Source organism: Bombus huntii, chromosome 5 (genome assembly GCF_024542735.1).
Source record: "Bombus huntii isolate Logan2020A chromosome 5, iyBomHunt1.1, whole genome shotgun sequence".
NCBI lineage: Eukaryota > Metazoa > Arthropoda > Insecta > Hymenoptera > Apidae > Bombus > Bombus huntii.
The window spans coordinates 10,260,016-10,272,491 of record NC_066242.1 but is presented as its reverse complement, the minus strand read 5'-3'; the positions used below and the strand labels follow the sequence as shown (position 1 = coordinate 10,272,491).

General features: G+C 33.0%; 1 protein-coding gene across 4 annotated transcripts in view; it reads left to right on the top strand.

The window, feature by feature from the left end:
- The window catches only part of LOC126865995 (protein RUFY3), a 30,594-nt gene extending 21,933 nt beyond the window's left edge, over window positions 1-8,661 (top strand). For all 4 annotated transcript variants that reach the window (XM_050619000.1, XM_050618996.1, XM_050618997.1 and 1 more), the window contains one exon: window positions 7,086-8,661. In XM_050619000.1, coding sequence (XP_050474957.1) covers window positions 7,086-7,226 — 141 coding nt within the window. In that variant the 3' untranslated portion in view covers window positions 7,227-8,661. The remainder of the gene's footprint in view (window positions 1-7,085) is intronic.
- Window positions 8,662-12,476: the final 3,815 nt, after the last annotated feature.

The window sequence follows — 12,476 nt, the reverse complement described above, 5'->3', positions numbered from 1 at the left end:
CAGGCAACTTTGTATCAAAATTGTGGTGATCCTTCTAAATTTGCCACCTCTGGGATTCACACCAACAGAGTATTCTCCCGAGTCCTCGTCTAATCATCCCGCTCGTGCAAATACGATCTTTGACCTGACCTCCCTGTGTCTGAGCCACAGGCCTGATGATGCCACTAGTACAGTCCAAAATGTATCTTTCTCCCTGCTTTCCTTTTTCCTTCCTTGTCTCTTTTCCTTTCTATTTTATGTATCATTACACAGAATCAGTCTATGATGGACGTGGAAAGAAATTTTATTTTTAACGATTTGTTAAATTAATTTATTGATGAAATTTATAGCTGGAACGTAATAGCTAAAATCAAAAAGTGTATTTTAATCTTCAGACAACAAAATTTTCGGGTCTATTCTTGCAATTACGAGCAGAAATATAGTTTAAAATTAATATCTGTAGAAATATTAATAACAAAAAAATGAAACAAAAAATCTAAACTAAGTAAAATCACATAACATCTCAAGAACGTAATATTATATCGAATTTTAAAATCGCTTGTCCATAAAAGGTGGAAAATATCATTTATCATGTTTTCCATTATATTCCTTGATCGTAAACAATTATGAAAATATTATGCAATAATTAATACTAAATATATTCTTACATATGCATTTCATTTGTCACCAACATTTTATTTCGATTTTGAAACGCCAATCTTATATCTTAATCCGTACGTCAGAGAAGTGAGTTATATGTATTTCTTATTACATGATCTTATCTTAGAATTACATACATGGATATACATATGAGCATATATGTAGAATAATCTTATTGCAATTCTGAATTATTTCAGGGAATGTTGACTGTTCTCTCGATGAAAGACATTCTTCGCTTAATGTTTATTAGTTTGATATCGAACTACGGATTTACACAAATTACATAAATTGCAATTACTTCCTTACAATGTCTAAATAGGCACCACAATAACTAAACAAAAACTTAATGCTCATTTAATATCGCTAATTCCAAATTATCAAAACCAAAAGGTAGAGGAAGCTCCGTGATAGATCATTTCACGATATCTTTCACATTCGATCTGCAAGCTGATTTATTCCTGCTGGAAAGTATCTATAAGTAGGTATCTATCGCGAAGGAGATCAGATGAACTGGAGGCAGGTCCATAGTCGACGAAAGTCGTGCTCTGACCAATCTAGGTTCGTAGGTTTCTCTCGTAAGTCATATTGATGGGACGGTTCAATAATTAACTTGGTCTGGAAATCGGTTATCGGGGTGATATTATTCGGCCTCTTAGTTCCTCGATAATAACTGGCAACCAACGTTGAACGAACGAATACCGGACCACCGTCATCTTACTTAAGGGATTCAATTTAGATGTAAAATTTAGAGTGGTGGTCGCGCCAGATCCCGCCGCCTCGGCTCTCTTTTTCCTTTTCAGACGACGAATTCCGCATTATTATAATAGACCGTTGGTAATGGCTTGAAAATAAAGACCACCGAGGTAATGGAGAAGCCGGATAGCAAGAGGAGAAGCATCACCTAGACCTGAACGTACATAGACGTCATAAACTTCCTTTCCTCGTTTCTCCTTCGATCCCTTTTTATCCTTACCATTTGCAAATCTTCCACTGTTTCTTATTCTTACTCCTCGATGCGTACTTGATGACGTTCGTTTTCATGCTCCGCTAAGAAATGAAATTTACGAGCGAGAAAGTTACGTTTGTTACTTCCCTGGATTTCGTACTCGTCGCTTACCTCGTATCGGGAAATTCCTCGTTTCGAGTTATGAGGCTTTAAATTTGTGGATACTAGCTGGAGTAGAAATTATGCTGCGGAGGAAATAATTATTGAACAAAATTGACGTTTAATAATTTATGTACATAAATTCTTTTCTTTTTACACACCGCAATTAGAGAAGTGGAATTTAAATGACTGGATGTAGACATTGATGTAGTAGAATGATCTCAAAAATATTTTTAAGTATTTTTTATATTGTTGAAGAGTATACATTTTTTTTATGTGTAAATATACTTACATACATAAAAGTCATATGGTTTTCCCATATTTAAAACGCATAAACACAGACACACGTATTTTAATGAAGTGTAATTGTTTAAAGTGAAAATGCCATTAAAATTGTATTGGTTTTGTAAGATTAGCGATATAAATATGATAATATAAATTAAATACTATTTTTTAATTTTCTTATTGGTAACTTGATATTTCAAACTATGAACATTTATATTTTAATATCACTTAATATTTTAATATCTAGTCCGATACTGGTTTAATATTTCATATATTATTTCTTATCTTTTATTCGAACTCTTTAAATAAATTTTATTCCATTGTTTCGTACGTTTTAAATATTACTTTCTAGCCAAAGTTTGCAGATTGTACCTGATCAGTATTCAGATATAGAAGGAGCTTTAAATACATTTGATACCGTAATTATTCTCAGAAGTTTGTGAATGATAATTCAGTAATAACAATGATAGAAGATTTAGTAATTGATCATCATTACCACCAATACGTAATATTAACAATTATTATATGGATATTATTCGCTATTCTGCATATCATTACACGAGAGAGAAACGAACGAATTTCGATGCTTTGAATTGTAATTTTCTGTTTGCCACTAACATTATAATGATGTATCAATATACATAGCTGTAATTAGTTGAAAGTGTCTGATGCCGCAAAATATCAGTATTTACAAATTTTTTACAAATAACAAATGAAATAGATTTTTTGCCAAGAAATGCATGAACATTTCTTTCCCAAATAAATTTAGTACGACAGACAAATTATAAACAAGAAAATTGGACATAACGAAGAATTTTAAATTAATATAATTAAAGTTAGATATAAATTAATTAGTTACATTGGCAAATTTCAAATTGTTTGAAATCATAATCTAATATGAAATATGTTTCATTTTATATAAATTTTCTTATCAATTAAATTTATCTACAAAAAGTTATAACTTTTAAAGGAAATGTAGTACAACATCGTTTCCATAAATTTGGATTATCTAAAATCATGTGCGATTATACAAAAATTTTATAGAAAAAGACAAGGACGTTATACAAATATCTCAAATAAAAACAAGAAAATTTCCACCCCTATTCAATGCACTATTTTACCTCAATCGCTTCTTCATTTAAAAATACGTAGCATATATACTATAATATAATATAACATAATGAGATTTTTCTTCCTATTCCGTTCAACATTATTGTGAACGCAACATGTACAGACTAGCAGGGTAGAAATAGAAGAAAATGATATTTTACAAGATTAAACGTACTTTTCCCTGAAATTGACGCAGGAACAATAGGGTTCCTAGTACATCGGGTGAAAAAAACTCTGTTGTTCGTGTGCCAGCTTCAGGTGCAAGCCTGTGAACTTTTTTCGACTTTCACGGAACGTAATCCGCAACTGCGAACCGTGTTGTATGGCTCTTTGGCTTCGACCATGCAGACCACGTTGAAAATTTTTTCAACAATCTGCTTTGTTGCCATCCGAAGGAAATATAGTCCTAGGTAGATTGTGGATCCTTGTAATAATGATCGTTCCTTTAATGCCTAATTTTGGTCGTGGTTGCATCGTTGTTAAAGATCCAAAACGATCCATTTTTTTTAAGCTTCATCGACCGAATTTTGGGACACGATTCGAGATTGAACTCATTTGGCTTGATGGATCACGATGTAGATTATCATACGTTCGCTTGACCCACGCCGTTCGTTTGTATAATATATGTATGTGAAAATGTTTGATCGTGGCACCGCACCGTGATGAGTAGCAAAAATGTGATTAAATCGTGTAATTTTATTTTCGTCGAGTTCCGAAATTTTCGATTCAACTGGGTTCTTGCGTCGCCATTAATTTTCGTTATTGCTTCATGAAAGCACCAATATATTTATTATTTATACGTTAGAGATAATGGAATTAAAAATTGATTTTTTCTTGCGATATATACGAGAGTGAATGAAATGTAATGTTTTTGATCCTTAAATCATCAATGGTTGATAATACTGATACGATGTAAATTCTGCAAATTAATGACTAAAAGCTTCTTAATATTTTACAAAATCTTATTAGCAACAGTGAAAATGTGTATAAAATTATATTCGACTAAATTCGTGTACCATATATATTTCCATGGAAATATAGAAGAATATTTTAACAGCTAAAACATTCTATCTACCATTTCGAAATTGTAGAAAATTTATTACGTTTATTATTTTCTTTTGCACCATCTTTGTTCCTCTTCCTTCAATTCAAAATATTAATATAACAGCCTCTATAATATAACTTTATTTGAAAGATAAAAAACACGGGGAACTTCAAATATTTCAGCATACATACCTTGAAAATGAAGGAAATGCTAGATAGGACATTTTAACTGAAGAAAACAGAACAATTAAAGGAGAAAAATTGATGAACAGGAGAAACAGACTAAATAAAGCTACCTTCTCTTTTGTGCGAATTATAAATTCGAAATCATTATTTATTAGCAAATTTGTTTGATTTTCGAAACAACTCGTGGGAACGATAAAACAGGCAACCTGATTTATCAATAGCGAATTATAAAAGAACTGCTGCTCGAGATTTTTATTCCTTCGCGAGCGAGCAAACAAATTTATCGCAACGAGGAATTGGATAGTAAACGAGGAACACGGGGAGAACGTACCGTGTATTAATTGGACCAAACGAATTATTCATAATTTGAAACACTGTTGTCTGTTTCATATTAAGCAATTAATGCACAGTTCTGATTCTCAACTACCTTTGCGTGCCAGATGTTCTACTTTAGTAATTACGTACAATTAGAGAATTACTATCGGTTGCAAGAATTTCCTGGACGTTGAATTTCTCCGTTTTTATTTCTATACCTCTCCGACGTTCCTGAATATATACTCTGATTGACAGAATATTCATATTCCTCCGACGTACAACTTCGTACGTTTTAGTTAATTAATATTTTTACTGAAAAAGATTTCATTTAAATGTCAAATGAAATGTTACGCTTCGCGATAAAAAATTACACGGATTTCTTTTTTATTTTCACAGTCATACAATTGGAGGTATAAGTTCTCAGTTTACCACGATGTTATGTGATTTTCACACGACTGGTTGCTCATCAAATTACATATTGTAATATTGGGCAACTTGATCCAATAACTTGATTCAATGAACATCGAGATTGTAACGAATGGTTGTACTGAATGTCTAATGAACTGGAATATCGAATGATATTCAAAGACCATAAACCAAATGTGGTTGTTAAGAACATAGCATGAAAAACAGTATAAATCTACGAAACATTTTTCCAAACAATGGCATACATTTCTGCTCACAAGTGTTACATGTCTCCTATTTTTAATAAAAATGGATTAACGTTTGGTGCAGACTATGAATTTTATATTTTATAAAATTATTAATATACGTATAATTATTATTATACGTATATTATACTTATATAAGTTATAATTATCGCCTAAATATAACTATAAACTATGTATTATACATTAGTTCATTCATGATTCCTTTCAATCTTGGTGCAAATATAATTACTGTTTTAAGGCTCTTGGGCAGAAGTGTGAGTCTAGGGAATGATACACAAAATCGATATTATACCATAGGACTAAATTTTGTTATGATCTTCCAAATCATAATGTGAGTGTATATAGAAAAGTGTTTTAATACTTGAAATTTTTAATGAACTTTTCTTTAATTATAATATAAGTAGATCTAATTATTTTCTGTTAGATGGTAATCGGAGAGAGAAATTTGAGCTAGATTTTTCTATCGAAGCTTTATCCACGGTTTTCATAAATTAAGGGTCTTTTCATTCATTCTATTTTTCTTCTGAACTCCTGAATTTGTTTATTGGAAATAAGAAAAGATCAGCCTGATAATGATCGTTTTCGTGGTCTTAAATCTTTTAACTAAATGTAATTGGAGCTGAACAGGATAATTTATTTATTTCATTTTTAATGCAGCGCTTCATATCCATCAAAAGTCAGGATGTAGTACGTATTTATGATCACGGGAATTAAAGTAGATCCAACGAAAATTAAACATTAAATGACATTTATTAAAATTAAATTAATATTTGTTACAGTCAAAAATCAAGACCAAGAGAGAGTGAAGTATTATCAAGTTTAAGTGGATATCGTTGATATCGACTACTGAGGTCGCCGAAACGAGATTCAGGCATTTAATTTAATGAAATAAGCTGAAGCATAAATCGCAATATCGTCGAATACGATTAAACAGGGGACAGACATTAGGTGGCAATAATGTATTTTGAAACTAGTAACCATGCAGAATTTCAAATAAGATCTAGGTCAATTTTGTCTCAAGTCAATTTCAGGACTCGAACCTCATTTCTACTTTCATCTTAGCAAAATTTCTGTCTGATCTCGATTTCCTAAAATTGAACTGATTCAAAAACTAATAAGAAAGTTTCGTTTTATCGGGAAAGAGGAAGTTTGAAATAGACCAAACTGGCTGTGGAACGAATTGTTTATTCTTGCAAAGTTCGACCACCTTGCTTTGAAATATATAACGTATAATAATAATCGATTAATCATAGATCATGACCATTTTAGGTATTTCAATGTGCCATATGTGTAAACAAATAATTTCCATTTTTACATTGCATAAAACTAAAACTTCACATATATATTGCGTGTTTCATATAAATTATTATGAAAGTCTTTCTTTTCAATTTCGTGATTTTTAATTTATATTACTTACTAATATTAATAACTAATACCTAATATTAATTCAATTCTGCAAAATCAAAATAGCAAAAAAAAAATATTTCTTTGTAACACATGTTATCAAGAAATACCAATTTTACTTAATAATGATTATTATTAACGCAACAAGAATATTTAATTCGTAACTATCCCCATAAATAAATTATCTCTATACACACCAAGCATCTGAAAGCTTGCAAACTGTCACTCTATATCTTCATCGATTTTATCACTAAAAAGTTTGGACGGCAACCTTCTCTCTTTGCTATTCTCTCATCACTAATTCGAATTAATTGTGTCTGTTGCAGCACCATTGTCGAAACTGCGGCAAAATCTTTTGTCATGCCTGTAGCGACAACACCACAGCCCTGCCGAGTTCGACGAAACCTGTTCGCGTTTGTGACGAATGTTACGTGTTTCTGGTCGGCCGTTACTCGGATGCACGCTAACAGTAACATCGTGTGACTGGTTGTCCATCGGTCAGGCAACACGAACTGTTCGTTCAAGGTAGCCAGTCGAGCAACGAAGCCGAGAACGAGAAGAATGGAAGAAAAAGATCTGTTCCACACATATACTTACATCACACACGTACACGATGCCTCGAAGGCTGCTTCCTTGGGCATCGAACCTTATTCGAAGCTGCACGAATTTTCCATTCGACGCACGCGGTTGTCCGAAAAAGCTGTCGACGCGACGCTGCCTCGCCTCGCGTCCAATTCCTTTCATCCCAATATCATCCAGGCGACGTTTTGTAAAAGATTTGCTTGACGCGCTGTGCGGAGCACTGTCGACATTTTGTTACCCAATGAAAAGCATAATTTTATGGAATGGAGCCTTGTGGTTGTTTTTAAGTCATATTAGATGGAGAAAGTGTTTGCACACCATTATTGTTTTGATATTTAAATAGTTATTTAAATACGCGGTTAAAATGAAGAAACAAACGGAACTACCAATTCTACTATAGCGTGGTTGTCGAATATAACAGGGTGAATCTCATACTTTAAGCAACACACGTAACGTAACTATGAATATTTATTTCTTAGAAGAAGCTGAGAATATAAATTTGCTGTGTCTGATACCAGGAATACTAGAAATCTTGAAGACAGAAAAACAATTTGTTTTTAAATCGTTTGTTGCTTCTGAATTTCTCATTGTTCGTTATTTTCATATTTCTCATTTTTTATACAGCAATTTCTAATCGTAATTATCGAATCGTATATGAATTGTAACAGTTTGGGTTAAATTATTTAACGGTAGGTCCATTGCCAGAAAGTTTTATTACTCCCCCTCTCTTTCTCCTGAAGACAAAAATGATTACACTACTTGATGATATAAGATTTGTCAAATAAGCTGTCGTAATTACTCACGACTCAATGATAATGTAACAGTTTTAACTTAAAAATCGAACAGACTTAAGTGAGAAATTTAGAGGCAAAAATTGTGAAATGGTGGATCGGTAGTAGAATATAAATATGTGCAAATACTTTTCGTAATCGTTCAACTGAAAGTAATCTCCGTTCTGTTCGTGTGAAAGTACAGTCAGGAGGAGAAGGCTTGAAAACTTTGAATCGCCAAATCTTCGCTGTTAGCCAGATCAATGATAATCAAAATACATGCATGCACATGTAACATACGTTACTATGTTCTTCGGTTTCTCGAAAGTTTAGACGTCCGTTAGTTCCTTTCGCGGTGGACTGTTATCGAGAGACGCTCTGACGAATGTTAATAAACCGAGTATTTTATATTCAGATAATTATAAGTAAATGCGCCCTCGAATTCGAGTTGTGAAAAAGATTTTCGAAACGCGTGCCTGTACAATGATATTTTTTAAATGTTCTGTAGCGTGATGGAAAGATTTTATGCGAATAAAAGGCTGGTTTTATATTTCCCATATTATCAATTCTTTCTCCTCTCCTTTGTGTGTTCGCGTATCGTACTAATTTTCCTTTCATCAGTATAGCAGATCGGCGCAGACTTCAAAGGGAAATCGTAATCTCGAAAGAAGATTTCGCGGCATTAACTTTTCAAATTAGAAACATGCAAATGAAATATTATAATGCGCTGAATCTCGCTTTATATGACTATAATTATCCTTTGAAAAATCTCTGACGAAACATTCTTAATTATGGTGAATGCTTATTGTGTGTCGTGCAATTCCTCGATAGTGTTGTTTATATAAATACTCAAGATAAATTATTAACATTTTGAAATATGAGGATAATATAAGAAAAAACATTTCTAGTAAAATGAAGATTTGATCTTTTGCTGAAATTAAGAAGCTCTATGAAAATTACAAAGATTAACCAATGGTTTCTTAACTATTCTTAAATTGTGCAACATTTCATACTGATTGTCTCGTTAAAAAGCACATTTTTCTTGATCGATCCTGTTTTTTAATAATTATTTATTTAACATTTTATTATTTGACAGAAGTTCATAATTAATAATCCTTTTTCAATCGTACCACGCACGTAATTGAATGTATCGGCTGTCAGAAACGCCGCGAACTTTCCGAACAATTCAATATCTCGCGAGTATAAAATTTGTCCAGCGTAGACCACAGATTATATACATATAATTAAATTCTCTGTACACTGGAATATGTATATGGATACTGAATTTGTATATCGTAATCAATAGACCTAATGAATTCATTTGCGAGAGTCAACAGCGAAGAATTCACAAAGGATCACGAGAATCCACTGCTAAAGAAATAATATGCTTTATTATTTGTTACTTGGAAACTCTACTCGCCACGTGTTAAAATCGCCCTGTATAACAATTGGACTATGATATATATTTGTCGAAATTCTAATTACAATAGATGTAAAATTGTATACAATGTACATGATACACAAAATTATATAAAATATTCAAGGTATAGCTCTTTCTATAATATTTGACAGATAAAACAACTTTCTACCAAGGCTTTACTTTTCTAATTATATTCTGAAAAATATAAATTTGCATATAAATCCGCAGGTTACTAATCGTATATTCAGACAATAGAATTATGAAATTGACAAAAAGTGGAACTGATCAATTTGTCTACCAAAAAACTAACGTATGAATCAAACTTAAAAATGTGAATATCATTGGAAACGTAGGAGAATTTAAGGGAATCTACGAAAATTTAGGAGAATACAGAGCAGTGGCAATCGCCATAATATCTCATTCGGTGGTACTAAAGAACAAATCGTTTTCGAGAGGAGCGTCGAAGAAGAAAAAGAAAGGGAGAGAGAAAGAGGAGCTTCCAGCCACACGGAAACCGTGCCCGTAGAAAATGTCGACCATAATGTGCAATCTACCTGCCGAACGTAAATCTGTTCCTCAGCTGCATACACGGTTCTTTCTAATCTTTGCGGGGAGAACCGCACGCCATACCATTGACTCGCCGTCGCCATCGCTGCTGGAAAAGCAGTAAAACAGTCCCTGGCCACCTTCCACGGTGCTCTTATCCTTTCTAGACGTTAACAATGCCCGCTACCACAAGATCGTGCGGTGTATCTATGTACTAAACTACGTACATATGTACAGGGTGTTCTATTTTAATAAGCACACATGGGCGGTCTATGAAATTGACCGAGACACGGAATTTTTCTTCGCAAATTGCTCGATTTACAAAGTAACAACACGATCCTTTAGAAGAGTAGAGTTTTTAGAGTGGCGTCGGAATAGTTGAGTAGGTTTAGAATTAATTCATTGGCGATTCATTATGAATCGGAAACCATAAAAAGGAACTTTATAGTATAAGTTTCGCGACTTCTCTAATGAGAATCCTAAAAATAATTTTTTGGTCTTATTGTTTTAAAAAATATACGAAACTTCGATAAAAATTTATTGACCGCCAATTAAGTATTTAGTGAAACATGTACTTTATACATTGGAAAACATATTTGTGATTTGTTCCTTTTTATTTATTAATTTTGCATATTAAATAGACGTACCGATACTTTGACTGTATTTACTGAGATCTATAACTGGAGCTTATGGAGTTATATAATTTCAGAAGAACAAGTTGACAATTTTAATGGAACAAATAAATGTGACGATTAAATTTTTGTGATTGAGATATTGTGCTAGCTTTTTCCTTCTTGCAAGAGGACTTCAGCAGTTAAATTTAATATTCCTTTATTTGGGATAAGTGTGAGCATCGCCTTTCGCGACAGCGTAAGTAGTACATCTCGAGCAATAATCTGCCAAGCATATGATACCTAAATAACATGAAGCGTATAATGTTCTACTTTCGTTTTGTGCAATGTTTTATAGCTTAGAAGTTATATTACTAGTAATATGGCAATACTTTTCTATATTGTTACTATACACTCCCTTTTGTCATAATCAAATAAACTTTTCGTTTGAAATTTATAATTAAATAATTCGAATGCATTTGATTGTAAATCGAGCATTGTTTTGTCAGTCTTTTCTATATCTTTTTTGAGAATAATATCTATAGTACTAAAGCATAAAATGCTTCATTTTCATAAAACAAATTCTATGATTGTAAGAATCAACAAAATATAAAAATCGATATTTTTAAGTGTAACTTATCTCCAGACCTAAATTCGAGCCTTTAACGCAACAATCTTCTTCTACTCTACCAATGACATCTTTCATAAAGTACATATTACACATACACATGTTTTAGTAGATGAAACGTCATAAAATATTAAAGCCTGAATTCATAAAAATCAATGATTAAAACAAGCCAAATGTTAACATATCAATCAGGTTCCATATTTGAATTAACACAGCTCTTTGATGGTTCTTCAAATCCACAGAGATCACAAACTATGCGATGTTCAATGGCTCGGTAAAATAAAAATTTTCAAGTCCTATCAAGCAACTGAACAAGATGTCTCCTATATCAGGCGTATGTTCGTTAATTGATTAACCCTTTGAGCGCTATGAAGCCATTTCTGTGCCCACATACACATTCAATAAGCGCTATAAACTCATTTGTGTCTCCACGTACATTGAACGGCCGCTATGAACCTGCCTATGAATATTATCTTTACTTCCGTGCTCAGAGATAGAAAGTCAAAGCAGTAGCAAAATACTGTTTATATGTCATTGGAATTTCCTCCCGCAAAACTACGAATTATTTCACGTGATCTAACGTACACTCGGAAGAATTATTAATTCTCATTAGTAATTATTATAATAACCTACCTTTCCAATACAGAGTTTTTCTTTTATCAGGCTCTACATCTCATTGCCATGGTACTAAACATTTACGGTCGCACGAAAGTATCACTAAAAATAGTACGAAGCATATAATATGCTTAGACTTAATTAATCGATGCATAAATGCTATAATAAATACAACGTGATGGCAATTCTTTTTGCAGCCACTATACTTGTGAGTCATTGAAATTGATTAGCTGTATACTATACTAAATAATTATCACACCCTGTATATTAGTGCACTTACCTACTACATTCTATAGGTATGTAGAGGGAGTTATCGGTGTCGTGTTACACGTGTGCTCGCGATGCTTGCCGGCCGACTGCGGTAAGTTCCGAAGGGTGGTTCCGAGCCGCGGCCGTCCGTGTAGGCCAACTTGTCGGCTATCTACGACTTTCGAAAGCTCGTTAGCCACGAGCGTGCACGCTTAAACGGCCGCTAAATTGAAATCGATCCTTGCAGCTTTTGGCGTCGATGCCCGAACCCGCCGCGTCTCGAGAATCCGACCGCG